Raw genomic sequence first — 19,844 nt, 5'->3', positions numbered from 1 at the left:
CGCAGACAGCAAGCACAGACCACAAGCCTGGAGCCAGGCACTGCGATTGACAGAGGGAACATAGAGCATGCAGGCAGGGCCCCTATGCCAACTAGGCCCTATGTGCAAAGGTGAGAACCACCACACCGCAGTCGACAAGATACCCCACCAAACCACAAGTACCAAGCATGCATCCACGCAACCAGATGTACCCGGTACAGGGAACCCGATGGTAACCCCCATATGAATTAATCGTAATTATCTATTACATTATCAAATTGTTAAATGAGTATGTCAGGTAAGTAAAACAACAACAAAGCTCAAAGGGCAAAAGTGTGAACACCGGCTTACCATGCATATCCTTGTTTCTTCTAAAGTCATCTAGGCACTGAAAGTTTCCCGAACTATCCACTGCTAGCTTGTTGTTGAAGTACAACAACATGAGGACAATGATGATGATTAGGACACAGGTAGCTGTCAGAAAACCCAGTGCTTCTGGAGAAACTGTGGACACAAAACAGAGAGGATCATAAGATGTATCATATGGACAGAAAAAGTCAAATGCGTCTTATTAAAGGAACAACTAAATTAAATGAACATTTGTCTATTTACTATGGCTGTCAATATACTGTGTTACTTTTGTTAATTAATTGTAAAAAAAAATAAAGCACAAAAAATAAATTACGCAATTAATACATTTCGCCCCCACCAAATGGCTGTTTAAATGCAGCGGAGATTAGCGATATACACATACGCGCACACACACACACACACACACACACACACACACACACACACACACACACACACACACACACACACACACACACACACACACACACACACACACACACACACACACGCGTTAAATGTTGTCATGTTCCCTAGCAGAAAATTGCCCAGAGCATCACACTGTATTCTGCCGGTTTGCCTTCCATCTCTTCCCCAGGTAAACAACGCACATGCACCTGGCCATCCATATGATTTCAGGGGTGGACAGGAGTCAGCAAGGGCACTCTGACCTGTCTGGGGCTAAACAGCCCCATACACAGCAAGCTGCAATGCACTGTGTTGTGACACCGTTCTGTCATAGCCAGCATATACACAGTATATATACACACATATATATACACACACACAGACACACACACAGACACACACACATACACATATTCCATAGTATATACCTTGGCAAAGAAAATATGTGTAATATAAATACATATACATTATTAATGTTTACCGGCAATGTGTATGTAATAATAAAAATCTGTGCAAGCTAATTATGTTTAACCTTTACTCAAATATTTATTACAGTTTTTCACAATTGTTTACACATAATTTATGAATCTTTGGCTCATTTTCTCAAAACCTTCTCAAAACCCAAAACCACAAATACAAAATGTAAAACTCTATGAATCTCTAGCAAACACTGTATTCAAAACTGTTTTATCTCATTTCAAAATGTTTTTTTTAACATCAAAATGACAAAAACACACATACCATCATATGAACAGATATTTCTACCAACTTATCAGTACTGTACTGTACAGTACATCACCTCAACTGAATATCTCATCAGTAGGTTTATGTATTTTGCATTTCCAGTGTAACACTACAATAGGTTGTTAAAGATTGTTACAGTAATGTATTTGTACTCACATATGCAGTATGAAAATAAAGACACAAATGCAATACAGTAAAATAAAAACATTTTGATCACCAATTGGAGAAGGAGCAACATTCAGTAAGATATAGGGGTTTCTGTTTAAAAAAAAAAAGAAAATTGTAATAAATAAATAAATAAAAAACTTCAAAACTCTAAACACAAAAGACAAAAGCAAATGCAAAATGTAAGAAAAAATAAATTACGCTGCATATACACACACACACACATATATATACTGTATAAATATATATACACATACATACATACATACACTTGCATATATACATATATACATACATACAATATACATATATTGGACATATCTCTTTTCCACCCTCAACAAATTTTGCTTTGGAGAGTCACTCATTCAATGGATCATGGATAAATTGTTGATGGATTGTTGATGCAAAATCAGGTTAGCAAATAGTGAGGAGAACAGGTAGGCATCACACACACATATATATACATACATATATATATATACACATACTGTATACATATACACACACATCTATATATATTCTGTATATACATACACATATATACACACACACACATATATATAATGTATATATATATATATATATATATATATATATATATATATATATATATATATATATATATATACACATACACACGCGTACATACATACACTTGCATATATACATATAAACATATATACATACATACAATATACATATATTGGACATATCTCTTTTCCACCCTCAACAAATTTTGCTTTGGAGGGTCACTCATTCAATGGATCAGAATTCTGTACAACTCACCGTTAGTGAATTGCAACAGAAATACATTAAATTCATGTATTTTAATATACATACATACATTCCATATACGCTTCTATATTACTCCTCCCTTTAGTTTCCTCTTGCGCTCTCATTGGCTGCTGCTGATTGTCAACGTCCCAAAATTCTTGAAAACATCAGAATGTTGGTGATGGCTGACCCATTTAGACTTAACGAGTGGCGGATACAGGAGCGCCATGATGAGGTGTCGATGAGGCGCCAATGAGGGCTTTTTGTCACCGATTTCCAATTTTCTTCTGCGACAGATGGATTCAGGAAAAAAGCATTTACCTAGACTGAATTTACAGGACTTCATGGCCAAGAGAGCCAATGTGAAATTAGTTTTTTGAAAGGATGAGAGCACCCTGACAGGCAACATCACTGACTGGTTTGGGAACTGTACTGCTCAGGACAGGCGGGCCCTGCAGAGGGTGGTGCGTTCAGCTGAATGTACCACTAGAAATACCCTCCCCCCCTTGCAGGAGTTATACACCAGGAGGTGTAGTAGCAGAGCCCGCAGGATCATGAAGGATCCTCATCACCCCAACAACGGACTGTTCCAGCTGCTGCGGTCAGGCAAGCGCCTCTGCAGTCACACAGCGAGAACAGAGAGACTGAGACGGAGCTTTTTCCCGCAAACAACTGTCAATGCTGACCTCACCAGGGGTCCTCACTGAGCCACACACATAGGCTCCACTACCTTACTGTACTATATGTAGCATACTGTACCGCATACTGTCACTGTTCTGGGTTGTTCGTGATGCCGTATTGCTGCGCCGTACTGTTGTATACTGTGCTGTATTATCCCAAACACTACCTCGCTTTATTCACATGCCACATTAATGCATATATCTGTATATACATAATTGCCTATTCCATATACATAAGCATATTCCCTTTATCTATTCCATTTTATTTCATTTTATTTTATTGTATTTTATTTTATTCTTTATATTTTTATTCTATTCTATTCTATAAGTATCCGACCTACTGTATTATGTTTAAGTCAGTTAGTTGGTCTATTAGAAAGAATTTTTTTCCTAGGACATATTGTGTGTTATCACCCGGTGCGTTGCATTACATTTCACTGCGTATATGTATGAAAGTATGTATATGTATGTGACGAATAAACCTCTTGAATCTTGAATCTTGAGGAGGGTATGGATACCGGAGCATAAACCCTGTTTACAAATGTACTCTACAAAGACATGAAGGTAATACAAATTTACAACAAATTTGCTGTTGCAATCAGGACTGTTTTCCCTGGTTAATGTGAATACTGATTATAACCACACATCGGTAACAGCATACAGTTGACTACAGTTGCTGATTGCCTGAGTGAAATCCCATCTGAGAGGCAAGTTCATTTTTTGGAGGATAATTAGTTTATATATAAATTTAGGGAAAAATGGAAGCAGATAAACAGGGTACAGATAGACGATACTTTACCCTTTCTCACACAGATTAGCTCATGTATTCCACAGTTACGTTCACCACCTGGACAAAAGAGGGGGAAAAACCCAATTAGCCAGAGGGAAATTAATGAATACAATTGAAAACATCAATAAACATGAATGAATAGACAAACACAGCATAAAAATCCTGATGTTTAGGTTTACAAATTGTTCCATTTTAAAAAAACAACAGTAAGTAAAATTATATTGAACGCATAGTGTATGTTTTATTTTGTTGTTCTGCAGACAATCAGAACTGTATTGATACAGTGTGCCTTTTATGATATTTTAACTAGACTTGAGTACAGAGCATTAGACTGTTAATGTGTTTTGTTTAATATTGTCTAAATAGCATTTTTGTTTTATTTTTAACTAAAATTTTCCTTCAGTTCACTGGAGTGTAAGCATTAAGCAAAGCTTAACAGCCCTCAAATTTTAAACAAAAACATCAACCTTTCAAAAAAAAAATATATATATATAAAACAAAATTCTGTATTATGATATTATGATCTCTTTCTTAATATTGTAAACAAGTTTAACCTTGCTGCTATGGCAATAATAGCATTCAGCTAGTCTGATAAGTGACAAAGCAATAGCATTGTAAAGGTGAATTGTGACTTATACTTGGCAAGGTGGGAAAAGTAGGCAAGGGTGCGAGGCCTTATATTTATTAGGGCTCTCACTTTTAATTTGAAATTCAAACCATCATTTAAACAGGGTGGAAAATGTAATATTCAAACTGTAATGTAGAGTTCAAATTCATAATTGGGGAAGGACTTTGAAGTAGTAGCAATGTGCACCAACGTTTTCCATTCTTAAATCCATGGTCACCTATTACATTCACTATTGCACTATCAGTAACCTAGGCTCCTGGAAATTCTTTGATAACATTATCAGCCTATCGGCCTAATCAGCAGCTATATGGCACCAATTGGTCCAACTTGAGGCAGGGAGATTTCTTATGTTTGTCTCTCTTGCAGAGGGGATTAGCGCATAGTTTCGTCACCCAACCACGAGCAAGACTGGAACATAATTTCTCCTGAGCCCAAAGTCGTTATTATTTATAGTTGTGGCCAAAGAGTCTTTTTGTGTTCTTCCTTATAATAAAAACTCTAGCCATGTTGGCAAACCACGGAAAGAAAGACACTGTTTCCCTCCCTAAACCCCTACCAGTGGGCAGAGACTCCTACACTGGGTAAATCCACTAATTTTAGGCGATTAACGCCTTTCCCATTGCCGGGACATTTTTTTTTTGTTCAACGTCACAAACACGCTGAAAAAAGGGCCGTGTCATGGTTCCAGTGTGATTGGGAATAAAACAGAGGAGACAGCAACATAAACAAACAACAACAAAAAACTGTAAAACTGTGGCAGGGGAGTATTTTTAGCTGTTCGAAAGAATGGGATCGTTTGTGAAGGACCCCACACGACAGTAGAAGCAGCATGCTGTATCCATGCTGCCCGTGTACACCTGCCCATCGTCCGGTTCTTCAATGGCGAGGAGCAGAGACCTGCTCTGGCCGGTGCTAGAGTGGCTCGGAGTCCGGTGGGGAGTGTGGGGGGTCTCTGATTTGCTCCCCACGGAGCACTTCCAACACTCAAAACATTTCATGGTTTCCCATGTGGGAGAAAAGTCAATAAACTCTATATTGGATTCAAATTCGATATTCCTGTCTATTTATGCGCCAGAGTCCGGAACTTCAACACACGTCGCATTGCGCTGGTAAATCTGCAAAAAACTGGAGGTGGAGCCGATAAAAACCTGTCCCTTGCATGGTCATTTGATTCGGGACTGAAACTCGGGATTTTCCTTTCCCACTGATGACATTCCTCGAAGCTAGTTCCCTCAAGACTTATTCAGACTAATCAGGAATCCACTGTGTCCACATGCAGGGACCCTCTGCCATCAGATTAATCCTCTTCTGTGATGAGAATCCCCTTTCACACACAGTAGAGCACACGGGGAGGTCAAGCATAAGGTGCACAATCTGTAGGATGTTCTACAAAGAATTTATTTAAAATTGATTTATTTATGAACTAAACTAATTTGTCCTTAATTACTTTTCATTCTTTTTACAGACCTTAACCAGGCCGTTAAGAAAATTGGTTGATAAGCGAGGACCCGTGTTATTTCACGGTAAGGGGGCGATTGCGAATGCTAGTGCAGTTAATACTGACAGACTGCGAGAATGAGACTGAGACTGAGAACGGTAATGTACGATAAGAAGCTTGACGCTGAGTCGCCGCGGTATTGTACACAGAGCACCATACAGACTGACAAAATGGTCGTCATATTTGCAAGTCACGCTGGTGCTCCTAGTTGTAAAATTTTTAAAAAATTGTCGCAAAATGCCACTAAATGGTCCATCAATGGAAATCAAAGACTCAAATTTAAGTGCCAAAGCACCTGTTTCTAAATTCAACCAGATACAAGTGCACGGTAGCTGTAAGGAAGGATGGAAAAAAGTTTTTGGGTTTTTTTTATCAATATGTTAGCACAATATGAGACAAACTCATGTTGTGAGTGCAATATGTCAATGCAATAACAATAATAATTGAGTCAACATCAACAAGAACAAGAATAGTTAGTCATAGCTAAGATAGGATCAGGTATAAATGTGTTCCCACTCGTTGCTGGGTAGCTCGTTCCACCATCGGGGCACCATACATGAGAAGAGTCTGGTTGAGTCTGGTTATTCCACGCAGTGCATCACCAGCCACCGCTCATTTGCATATGGCCTGATATGGGGCATATGGCCTGATACGCAATGCAATTTGTGTGGGTGCTTATCCAACGACTGCACTGATTTAAACTTTATGCAGACAACTACAGGGAGACAGTGAAGCGAAATGAAGCGAGACATGTCATGTGCACTTTTGCTGGTTGAAAACCCGCGGCGCTGAGGTTTAACAGCGTGTGCTGTTAGAACAGCCAGTAGAGCGTTGCAGTAGTACACCACATTCCAAATTATTATGCAAATTGGATATAAGTGTCTCAGACACCTGTGATAATTAGTTTGCCAGGTGAGTCCAATTAAAGGAAAACTACTTAAAAAGGTCATTCCACATTATTAAGCAGACCACAGGTTTCAAGCAATGTGGGAAAGAAAATGGATCTCTCTGCTGCTGAAAAGCGTCAAATAATGCAATGCCTTGGACAAGTTATGAAAACATTCAATATTTCACGAAAACCTAAGCGTGATCATCGTACTGTGAAGATATTTGTGGCTGATTCAGAGCACAGACTGGTTCGTGCAGATAAAGGCATAATGAGGAAGGTTTCTGCCAGACTAATTCATCTGATTTAGAGAGCAGCTGCTAAAATGCCATTACAAAGCAGCAAACCGGTATTTGAAGCTGCAGGTGCCTCTGGAGTCCCGCGAACCTCAAGGTGTAGGGTCCTCCAGAGGCTTGCAGCTGTGCATAAACCTACTATTGACCACCCCTTACCAATGCTCACAAGCAGAAACGGTTGCAGTGGGCCCAGAAATACATGAAGACTAATTTTCAAACAGTTAGAAATCAGTAAACAGTTTTCAACTTGTTTACTGATGGCCCACATCCTCCCCTGACCTCAACCCTATTGAGAACCTTTGGAGCATCGTCAAGCAAGAGATCTATGAGGGTGGGAGGCAGTTTGCATCAAAACAGCAGTTCTGGGAGGCTATTCTGACATCCTGCAAAGAAATTCAAGCAGAAACTCTCAAAAACTCACAAGTTCAATGGATGCAAGAATTGTGAAGGTGATATCAAAGAAGGGGTCCTATGTTAACATGTAACTTGGCCTGTTAAGATGTTGTTGATTGAAATAGCTTTTGATTTCAGAAAATATTACCTCCTAATGCTGCAATTCAATAAATGATAATTTTCAGTTCTTTACAACCTATAAAATGTTTTGAAACTCTGTTGTGCATAATCATTTGAAACAGTGCATTTTGAGTTTTTTATTTTTGAAAAAAATACTGTCACCATTGGGAGGTTTATTCAGTCACATTCGAATTATACGAATTATAACGGTTGATGACTTGAAAATTATACTGACTGTCATTTGCATCGACTATTTAGGAAAATCAGAGAAAAATATAATTTGCATAATAATTTGGAATGCGGTGTAAAGTTGTGAGATGACAAGCGCCTGGATAAGGAGCTGTGCTGAGTGCTCCGACAGGTACTGTCTGATCTTCCTGATGTAAAGGAAGTGACAGGAGTTCATCTGCAAGATCGGGAGACAAAAATTTGTTTTTGGTCGTCAATCATTTCTCCAAGAATTCTAGCAGACTTGGATGGTGTTAATGATGATGCGTTGAGCTGAACAAATAATATGCATATGAACTTACAGCTGATGGGGTCAGCTTTTGCTGGAAGGATCTCCAGTTCACCACACAAACAGCGACGGGCACCAAGCAAGCGTAAGTGGTGAATATACATTAGGGCTGGGACAATATGCTTATCTCTCGATTCGATACTATCACGACACTTGTCATGCCGATTCGATATGTATTGTGATTTTTAAGTATTGAGATTCCACAAGTATTTCGATTTACTTTTTTAACACTAGAAAAAGCTGAATCATCCACTTCTAGAGACCTCATGAGGCTTATTTCCAAAAACAATGCACATCACGTCAGTCTTTCTGAATTTTATTTCAGCAGCATCATATACTGCATTGAAATGTGGTAAATAAAATGTACATGTACAATAGAATGGGTATATACTCTGATACTCCGCTGTGCAGAGACTCCATTTTCATTTCAGAAACGGGTTTTAAAGAAAGGCGCAAAGTGTGCCCCTGTCTCCTCTCCCTCTGCATTTTTCCCATGGATGCTTGATCAGCGGCTGTGGTGCAGGCCGTAGCCACCGCCTAGACGTGCCCCCGCTGGGCCTAAGCATCAGTCGTTTATTTTTTATGTATTTTTAAGATTGTTTTTTAGATTACAGTTACAGTGGGCGGCTCAGTTGGAAACAATGATATAATGGTTAGGGATGCCATGGTGAGGAATATTTCCCACCAGTTAATAAACTCATGACAACACTGGTGTTACCACTAACACCAGACATTTTACAAGATAAGATGTTCGTCGATGACGCTCAATATCTGTCTCTACTGCTCATATCTGTGGCGCAATACTCCGGGTGCCAGACCAGGTAGAAGTCGTTTTCTCTGGAATATCACACTTAATGGCTTAAATAAAATCCGTGGATTGATACAAAAGTTGTTTTTTGTTTTAATTCATTGCATGAAGGTTTTGTGGTTGTAGCGAGGAAGCAGATGGAGGATTTGGACATGGTGGTCTCGTGTGAATGCACAAAGTGCCGATTTTCACTAGGCCTTAAAATTATCAGTTTGGATCTGTTGGTTGCTCTAGTACAGCCAATCAGGACTTGAATACTATTTTTTTGCAGAATGAAATCTTTGATATTATTAGGGTTCCCCTGCGGCAGGGAAATCTATTGTAATTGCTGGAATTCCTATAACTATACTATTATTCTTATTTATTTTTCCCCTGTATTTTGTCCAATAACTCATCCATACATTGGTAACCTTTTTGTCCATTTCAGCACACCTACAGCATAGTCCATGCCACATGTAAGCGGGACAACAATGGCACTGATTGGCCCATAGGGAGCGCCATAATATTCATTCTAAGTCAAGACTCATTACTGCCATCACGTATGTCCTAGCAAAGTGAAACTTGATAGACATAGCCGGACATCCTGCACAATTTTGCAACTGAGACCTATAAGGCCGGCCTATTAAGGCGATTTCAATTTTTTTCCACCATTTTGAATGTTTTGAAAAACCTTCAGAAATCTTCTTTTCAAGAACCGTAAGTCCGAATGACACAAAATCTGCAGGGAAGGTCCACGAACATAGTTCATACCCATGAACATAGTTTGCGAAAAGCTATGGGATTTTTCAAAAATTGGCGAAATTATGAGGCAAATAATTGACAAAAAATTAGCAAAAACATTCCCTTTTACATTTTCTGTAAAATCAAGACACAGTAATAAATTCACTTGAAATTTGTCAGGCCAGACAGAAACATGATGGAAAAGATGTCAACCAAGTGCCGTGCCGATATCTTGATATTTGAAGTTCCCACCATCTAGAATTGTTTTTCAAAACATCCAGAAATCTTCTTGTCAAGAATCCTCGGTCCGAAATTGGCCCGCATTACAGACTATCTTTAAGGTAAAACTTTTTGTAGTTTCCACATGGTACAACTACTTAGGCACAGCTCCCCCCATTCTGCCTTATTGTCATTCCCAAAAAACCACTGGGACACAAAACATAACATTTCTTGGCCCACAGTGGCCACTATAATAAGCAGTTTCAGTCTAGAGCTCATTGCTGTGTTACAAAGGTATAGCTGGACATACTGTGCAAAACTTTGCTTCTTTCGTTCATTCCTTGTCATTCAGTGGAACCCGGTCCATTGCTTCCATGCAGCTACATTTTATTTTGTTGTTGAAATGTGCCCCGCATTCCAAGGCTGTAAGAATCAGTAGCCAATCAGGATTGTTTTTTTTTGTAGTGTAAAAACTTAATTTAATTGATTTTGTTGTACATTGCCAGATTATTTGTAAGACTCTGCAAAAGTTTTTTTGTTTTGTATGATAAAATATGACTGCACATTACGCAGTCATATTTTTAAATCTCCAGTCAGCTTTAAGCACTGACTTAATGTAGGGTCCTATGGAATCTGTGTTATAGCCTTTTTAAATTCTCAATTCACCGATTCCTTAATCACCCTACCTTAATGCTGCCATTAGTCACTGGCCCTTGCCAGCCCCTGTCAAAAGATACTTGCCACCGTGCCTCACAACTTTTCTGGGGGAAACCCTCTGCTGCATTTTTTTAGGCTAGTTCCAAACTTTTTCGGAAAACATTTCCTTTTGTAAATGACACAAGATAATTGGGCGAATTTTCCGAACCGAATGCCGCGTTTTCAATAAAACATGTACTGTACAATATTTATTTACAGAAGTCAAAGGAAAAGCTGTGTGGTTAGTTTGTGGTACACAGGTCACTGTGTTCACGGATTACAATTTGAGTTGCCACTACATGACCAAACACGAGGAGAAATACAAGAACTTGTCTGATCAAGAGCGCGCCTGGGAGTCAGATGCCTTGCAAGCTAAGCTGCCAACAAAACCAACAAGGACTTTTTACTAAACTTTGCACATCCAGAGATGCAGCTGTCAAGCAAGTTATGTCATATCCCACAAAATCGCTAGAAAAAGTAAACCGTTTTCTGACGGACAGTTTATTAAGGAGTGTTCGTTGGACTGCAGCACAAATATGCCCGGAGAAAAAGGGAGCATTTGAGAACGTGCCCCTCTCTCGATGCACTGTAACGAGGAAGGTTGAGGACATTGCGGGAAATCTGGAGCTTCAGCTGAAGAACAGAGCGGTCAACTTTGACTATTTTTCCCTGGCTTTGGATGAGTGCTGCAATGTACGAGACACTGCCCAGCTACTTATCTTCTTACGTGGGGTAAATACAGACTTTAAAATCACGGACGAGCTGGAAGCCATGCGGTCAATGGAAGGGACAACAACTGGGAGTGATTTGTTCACGGAGGTAAATGCATGTTGGGACAAGCTGGCAGATGTGACAACGGATGGTTGTCCAAATCTGACGGGGAAAAATGTTGGACTTTTGAAGAGAATGCAGGATAAAGTGACAGAAATGAACCCTGTGCAGATATTGACATTTTTGCATTGTATTATACATCAGGAAGTTTTGTGTAAGTCAGTGTTAAAAATAAACCATGTTGTTGATGTTGTAATTAAAATAGTTAACTTCATCAGGGAAAGATTGAATCACAGACAGTTTGTTGCACATTTGGAGGACATTGAGACTGAACATCGTGGCATAAGCTACCACACAGCTATCAGGTGGCTCAGCCTGGGCAAAGTGCTGAAAAGTGTCTGGGACCTGAGAGAAGAGATTCACGAGTTCTGTGTAAAGAAAGGAAATGCCATCCCACAGCTTTCAGATGCAGACTGGATGGCAGACCTTGGTTTTGCTGTAGATGTGACTGCACTAATCAATGAACTAAATGTCAAACTGCATTGCAAGGGCCTTTTTGTGCATGAAATGTACAGCGCAGTGAACACTTTCATGAGAAAGTTGCAGCTTCTCTCAAGCCAAATGGAGGACAACATCCTCACCTACTTGCCAACACTGAAGGAAGCCACACCATCAGCTGATCACCTCCACAGGTACTCATCCATGTTAGAAGCACTGCATGGTGAGTTTTCAAGGTGATTTCAAGACTTTAAAACAGTTGGGAGTGAAATGCACATGGTTTCTTTGTTTCCCCTGCAGTGTGGATAATGCACCCAGTGATGTTCAGATGGAACTCATTGACCTGCAGTCTGAAACATTTCTGGCAGAGCACTTTAGATATGTCTCACTGCTTGATTTTTACTCTTACCTCAAGGAGGAGAACTTTCCACACATGAGGAGGCATGCTCAGAAGATTCTAGTCCTCTTTGGATCGACCTACGTATGTGAACAGACACTCTCAGTGATGAACTTCAACAAATCCAGATACAGATCTTTTATCACTGATGATCACCTCTCAGCTGTCCTCTGCATATCCACCTCAGATATTCGGACAGATTTCAATGCGCTTGTTCAAGCCCATGACAGACTGGATTTTTCCCACTGAACAAGTAAAATGTACTGAAAAACATTAAAATCACTTATTGCTTTTTGTATCAAGATGATCATACCCACCTGCGCCCCGCGCAAGGGTGGGTATGGGTTCAAAATTGCGGGGTGTGGGGGTGTGTGTCATCCAAGAAAATCGAACCCGATTTTACTCGCATTCCTCCTGCCCAGCAGTTCCTGGACTGGTGGAGTGTTGTTTGGAGTAGGATTGGGGACTATGTATTCTAGGTGAATATGAGAGTGTGGCGGACAAAGGGCTGTGGTCAAGAACCGGCTGCGGACGACAGCAGGGTTCCCTATTCCCGCGGCCGAGTCGAGTTGAGTCAAGTTTTCTTAATGTTTTGTTTGTCTTACAGAGGAGATCGGCGCACAGGCTCCTGAGCAGCCCAGCAGCCTTTCCCCCTGTGCCCGAGGGGGCTATTATTACCCACGATTACCATAAGACTCCTCAGTGATAAATATATATATATATATATAAAATTGTGGCCTGCGTGCCACCAATGAACAATAAAACTCTCGCCATGTCAGCGCACCACGGCCAGAAAGACTCTGTCTCCCTCCCTAAACCCTTACCGTGGGAAAAGACCCAGGCAGGGCGCTGAGTAAAAGACGCCATGGAGTCGCAAAATGCGCAGGATTCCTTGCGTCCCCAGCCCGTCCTGATGCCCCAGAGGACAATGTCCGGAGGGGTGCTACGTCCGACCCCAGGACCTAAGTGGGATTGGCCAGGTTCAATGGTGCCGCTCTCTCTCCTTCTCGAGCTGTCCCCTCTCTGTCTCCCCTCACCTTCCAAAGTGTTGCTGCCGCGGGAAATCAGGGAGCTGCGCAGACGTCTGGGCAGGGGTGCAGACACTGCGAGCGGCCCGGCCACGACCACCACGACTGTTCTTGAATGGAACTCGGCCAGGTGGTCCGGGTCGCCAGACCGCCGGATCCCTCTTCCAGTCGGAAAGGAGCCTACCAAGTACCGGTAAGGCTACAAGGGGGTAGATATCAGGCTTTGCTGGACTCGGGCTGTTTGCAGACGATGGTCCAGCAACGCCTGGTTCGATCCGGGGCTTTGGTGGAGGCGTCAGAGGTGGAGGTTCGTTGTGTGCATGGGGATATTCACATGTATCCGATGGCCCGGCTCGAAATTCGTCACAAGGGAAAAAAGTATAGGGTACAGGCTGCGGTTGGTTCCCGCCTGTCGCACTCCCTGATTTTGGGCACGGATTGGCCAGGGTTTGACACGTTGTTGAGAGAGGCTTGCATTCACGGCCGTTTGGGAAATGTGAGTGTTGCATGGTTCAAGGTGACGCGGAGGGGTCATCGGTGAGCACGACGGGTGCGGGGGCGGCGGAATCCCAAGTAGGATCCCTTTAACCTTCCCTATCGACGATTTTCCACTGGAGCAGTCACGAGACGCCACCCTATGTGGGGCAGTTAAAATCAATGGCGTATTGACGCGCCCAGACACCGTGCTCACTCGCCCGTATTTTTCGGTGATTAGGGACAGGTTATATCGAGTGAGCCGTGACACTCAGACAGGATAGGAGATAACCCAGTTGTTGGTGCCAAAAGGGCCGCTGAGAAATGCTCTTTCGGGCGGCTCACCATAACCCAATGGCCCGTCACCTGAGTCACGAGAAAACACAACAGTGGATAATGGCCCGCTTCAATTTGCCGGGCATTTGGGCAGATGTGTGTAAATGGTGCGCTGCATGTCCTGAGTGCCAGTTAGTCAACCCTCCGGCTATGCCAAGAACGCCATTGAGAACCCTCCCTCTAGTCGAGGTCACGTTCGAAGGACTCGGTATGGATCTCATCGGGCCGTTAGACCGCAGTGCCTGCGGTTATCATTTTGTGTTAGTCCTCGTGGATTATGCAACCTGGTACCCAGAAGCAGTGCCCTTGCGCAGTATTAGGGCCAAAAGTGTGGTGCAGGCACTGTTTCAGGTCATCTCCCGAGTCGGGATTCCGAAGGAATTCCTGACCGACCAGGGCACCACCTTTAAGTCACATACACTTCCGGAACTTTACGAGTTACTGGGCCTCCGCTCAATTCGGACCAGCGTTTACCATCCCCAGACGACCTGGTGGAACGGTTTAATAAAATGCTGAAAAACATGATTCTAAAAATTGGTTCACGACGATAGCCGTAATTGGGAGTGGTTGGACCCCCTTTTGTTTGCGGTGCGGTTCTCCAGGCCTCCACAGGATTTTCTGCCTTTGAACTCCTCTTTGGCAGGAGACCCCAGGGTGTCATGATCCTTCCCCTGCTGTCTTCCTCTAGCTCCCCCTGTCTGCCACTAGGACTCTGCCCCCATCTAGCTCCCCCTGTCTGTTTCATGTTTTGTGTTTCATGTCACTTCAGTTCCCTGTCACTACACACCTGTCCCCAGTCTGTTATCACACCACCTGTGTCCACTTCCCTCGTCACTCCAGTTTGTACTTAACCTGGTGCTCTTCACTCTGTTGGTGTCGGCTTGTCCTTGTTCCTTGTTCCTTGTTCCTGCCTACGTTTCTACCTAGGTTGCTGCATGCGCGTCGCAAGTCCCTGCCGGTTCCCCTGTGTTTGCCCTGGACTCTCGACACCTGATTCCCCGCCGGCTCCTCTGCTTCTGGTCGTGAGTTCTCCTGTCTTCCCCGTCACAGTCCTGATCCTGTCTGCTGCCTGTTCCCTGGACCCTGTTTCCCTGCCTCTTCCTGGACCCTGATGCCCTGCCGGCTCCCTGGGCCCTCATTCACTTGTTTTGACCCCTGCCTGTTCTGCAATAGACCCCTGTTGTATTCCCTGCCGTGTGTCTGCAATTGGGTTATTTCGCCTGACCATCCCACACTTGACAGGACAAACGGACCCGCGATGAACTCAGCGGACCCGGTCGTCAGGGCTTTTTTTTCGTTCCTCACCCGGGGCCAATCTCAAGCACCTTCCCCTAGCGGTACACCTGCTTCTCAACCAGTTATGTACAGCTCATTTTTTCACGACACTGGATTTAACCAAGGGCTACTGGCAGATTCCCTTGTCTCAGGAGTCCAAGGAAAAATCGGTGTTCTCTACGCCGTTTGGCTTATACCACTTTCGCACACTCCCGTTTGGGTTGTTCGGTGCCCCAGCCACCTTTCAGAGACGCATGGACCGCGTTCTGCATCCGCATGTAGCATATGCAGCGGCCTACCTAGATGACGTTATTATTCACAGCGACACCTGGGAGCGGCATATGCAGCATATGGGCACTGTGCTGGACTCCCTGAGGCGGGCTGGGCTCACCGCCAACCCTAAGAAGTGGGCTGTGGGATGGCAGGAGGTACAGTATACTGGGGTACCACTTGAGCGAAGGCCTAGTCCGACCCCAGCTTGATAAAACCGCTGCGGTCGCAAACACGCCAAGACCCAAGACCAAGAAGGAGATCAGGCAGTTCTTGGGGCTGGCTGGCTACTATAGGAGGTTTGTCCCCAACTTTTCAGAGCTAACCAGCCCCTTGTCAGACTTAACTTGAAAAGGTGCTCAAGTGGTCAGAGAAGTGCCAGCAGGTGTTTGCAAGGGTAAAATCAGCTCTCTGTGAGAAGCCAGTGCTGTTTAACCCTAACTTCTCTCTCCCTTTCTGTCTGCAGAACAGAGGGCTTGGTAGAGTCTTGTCCCAGGAGGTGGAGGGGGCCGAGTGTTCAGTGTTGTACCTCAGCCGCAAGCTCTCAGAGCGGGAGTCAAGGTATAGCACGGTGAAGAAGGAGTGTCTAGTTATCAAATGGGCAGTCGGTTCCCTCCACTACTACCTCCTGGGACGAGCCTTCACCCTCTATTCGGATCACGCCCCGCTGCAGTGGCTCCACCGCATGAAGGACACAAACGCCCGGATCACCTAGATCACCCGGATCACCCGGCCTAAAGCGGGCGGTGGGTGTATGTGGCAGACAAAGGGGCGTGGTCAAGCACCGGCTGCAGATGACAGCACGGTTATCTTTAACCGCGGCCACCTTTTCGACTCGGCCCAATCAGTGCCCACACGGCACTGATTGGTCCGACTGGAGGCAGGGAGTTTTCCTATTGTTTTGTTTGTCTTACAGAGGAGATCAGCGCACTGGCTCGTGAGCAGCCCAGCAGAGGAACGCCATTCCTCCTGCGCCCAAGAGGACTATTATTATCCACGGTTACCATAAGACTCCTCAAGAGAGAGAGAGAAATATATATATATAATTGTGGCCTGCGTGCCACCAATGATTGGAATGAACAATAAAACTCTCGCCATGTCGGCGCACCAGGGCCAGAAAGACTCCGCCTCGCTCCCTAAACCCTTACCTGTAGGAAGAGACCCCCACAGAGAGGAATTAAAATTATTTTTTAATTATATTATCTTAGATATCACAATCCAAATCATATCAATAATGTTTACTACCTCTTTTGGAGCACGTACCGGTGCGTACCGGCACTTCTCACAAGCTGCCGGTACTCTGCTCTGCCCTCTTAAGTGGACAAATCAACTGGACATATATATATATTATATTGTAAAGAATATCATATTTTATTAAATCGGAGTGCACTTTTTCTTTAAATTATTGGAACGCACAAGCTGCGCTCCGGCTGAGCTCCGCAACACTCAAGGTCCCCGCAACACTCACCATGTTTGAGTCGACAGAACAGGACAATCATTTGTCTATTCATCATAATAAATCAATCAAACAAAATACAGTTGTCATTAATTCCTTATGAAGATTGATTTTATTACATAAATTCCAAGCAGTGGCACCATGAGTAATTGTTATCACATACGGCATGGTTTTTATGGTTGTGTTGGATGGTTACTTTTAATAAACATCTCAGACTGCCAAGAGCCTAAGTGTGATTTTGGACAATCAGCTCTCCTGCTCTTGCCACATCGCTGCTATAACTCGCTCCTGTCAGTTTTCCATCAACAACATCCGAAGTAGGTAACGTTGCTTTTAAAAGTAACTTGTTACATTACAGAATTACTGCCATTAAAAAGTAACTTGTAACGTTGCAGCATCACCTCCCGAATAAAGTAACTTGTTTGAGTACTTTTCCGTTACCAAAAATGAAAACCCTTTCGCATTTCACTGTGATGTTCTTGTCCCTTTCACCCACAAATTCAAAATAATTTGAATACTTCTTGTTTGGAATATAACGTTTAAGCAAAAGTAGCCTACTTTTCCATAAAACATATAATATTATGTACCTTGATGATGTCTTCTGTTTTTAAGCTCAATAAACACAGACAATATTTGACCGGAATTTCTTCCATTTGTCCAGGGCACCAATTTTTTGTGCAACAGAAAACCTGGTGCAAATGTGTCCGGAAATTGCAAAACGAACACATTACGGTACTCAACAAAAAAAGTAGTCTGAGCAATCTAACGAATATAGAATAAAATCGTCTGTCGAATGGGTTTTTATTGCCATCTTGTGGTATATTTGAGCCCATGACCCTTTTGTCGGTTCACCGGTTGTCCTTCCTTGGACCACTTGTAGTAGGTACTAACCACTGCATACCAGGAACACCCCACAAGACCTGCCGTTTAGGAGATCTTCTGACCCAGTCATTGAGCCATCACAATTTCGACCTTGTCACAGTCGCTCAGGTCCTAACGCTTGCCAATTTTTCCTGCTTCCAACAAATCAACTTCAAGAACTGGCTGTTCACTTGCTGCCCCATATATCCCACCCCTTGACAGGTGGTTGTTACAATGACAGGTGTCATTGTAACAAGATAATCAATGTTATTCACTTCACCTGTCAGTGGTTTTAATGTTGTGGCTGGTGTGTGTACGTGTGTGTAGGTATATATACAGTATATATATAAAACAGAACAGAGGAAATTTGCGTATTGGTAAATGACATAAATTACACGTGAAAATATATGATACTCTACCGATATATGTTTTTTACATTATATTCATATATCTTTTTTTCCCACAATATTTTTAAAAAAGTTTCACAATATAAAAATAAATAAAACGAGTACTATGCAAGTTATTTTTGTGCAGAACAGGTATAAAACTGTATTTTTTCGCACATAAATAATAACATTAAAATAACTTATCGAGATGTAACCTCGAGGTTTTATGAAAGTAATATAATCTGAATCTTGCGTTCAAGACCAGTGTGTGTGTGTGTGTGTGTGTGTGTGTGTGCCTTCGCTTTGTGAACCTGACATGACAATTGGTGCGCTCCTTTTCAGCCAGGGCCCCTCCTGCATAAGCATAGGCTCTCCTTTCAGTGGAGGGTTAAAATAATTTCGGCGGCAGGAGACGGCAACTTAAACAAATAGCATGACATATCTGTGTGTAAAACTTGTCAAAACAAATAACGGCTACCCAGCGGGACTTGGTTCCCTTCGTTTCTACAAAAGAACCGTTCAAAAGGACCGCTCACGAACGACCCAGCACTAATCACGAGCGGTGTGACCACGGCTGCTTTGTGGCATAGGCTGCCGTTGAGGCTGATCGATTGGCGATTTAAGTTAGATCTACAACAAAAACCGTGGACAACGGTGTCCGGGGACTGAAGTGGCATGTGCTCTAACATCTATGAGTAGAGATCTGTCGAGCGTACAAGATGGAGAAAAAAACCCACATTCCAGACACTGGTTCCATTACAGAGGTATTTCATCGGCACCATACACACGACGAATGACGTTCGTATGAGCGACTAGAGATGGCACCGCTTACTATCCGGTAAATGGGACGTTAAAGAGTAGGCGTGGCCACAATGTAGTTTAAGTGAAAGCTATTGAAGAGGCGAGAGAAATGAATATTCGCCTACTTACCGTCAACCGCCATGATGTTCAGTTTTGGATCAGACCACAGCGTACGGAGGGAGGGGGCGTGTCGCATTCGTAGAGTCCAATATAATCGAAACACCACAGACATATTCAACTTGCAAATGTATTAATATACATAAAACCAAGTATAAATCAAAAACCACTGTACTTGTACTGTAGCAGTCAAACCTGGACTAGATTAAAATAAGAAGCCAATTTAGCATTTCTAGCACAGTTTCTGATTTGTGAAATATTTTTTCTATTTGTGAAAATGCAAAAAAGGGTGATTTCACTGCTTTTCCCCCCCATCTAGACCACATTGTACCAGGTCCATATGAAAAACGACTATACTCATACTACTATAGTCTGGTCACACCTGGACACATTATTCCAGAGAGGCTAAAGATCCTTTAAGATGAAGTTTCAGATTTATGAAATTATTTAACCGTAAAAAAAATTAAAATAAAATAAATATATATACAGTATATCTATATAT

General features: G+C 42.6%; 1 protein-coding gene across 1 annotated transcript in view; it reads right to left on the bottom strand.

The window, feature by feature from the left end:
- The window catches only part of LOC307238963 (synaptotagmin-14-like), a 34,693-nt gene extending 15,310 nt beyond the window's left edge, over positions 1-19,383 (bottom strand). The window contains exons 1-3 of the mRNA XM_080012128.1: positions 19,355-19,383; positions 3,901-3,948; positions 331-483 (exon numbers count right to left, since the gene is read on the bottom strand). Coding sequence (XP_079868254.1) covers positions 331-483; positions 3,901-3,948; positions 19,355-19,367 — 214 coding nt within the window. The 5' untranslated portion in view covers positions 19,368-19,383. The remainder of the gene's footprint in view (positions 1-330; positions 484-3,900; positions 3,949-19,354) is intronic.
- Positions 19,384-19,844: the final 461 nt, after the last annotated feature.

This window comes from Zeus faber (genome assembly GCF_960531495.2).
Source record: "Zeus faber genome assembly, chromosome: 13".
NCBI lineage: Eukaryota > Metazoa > Chordata > Actinopteri > Zeiformes > Zeidae > Zeus > Zeus faber.
The sequence above is the reverse complement of the archived record's forward strand: the minus strand, read 5'-3'. Positions and strand labels throughout refer to the sequence as shown.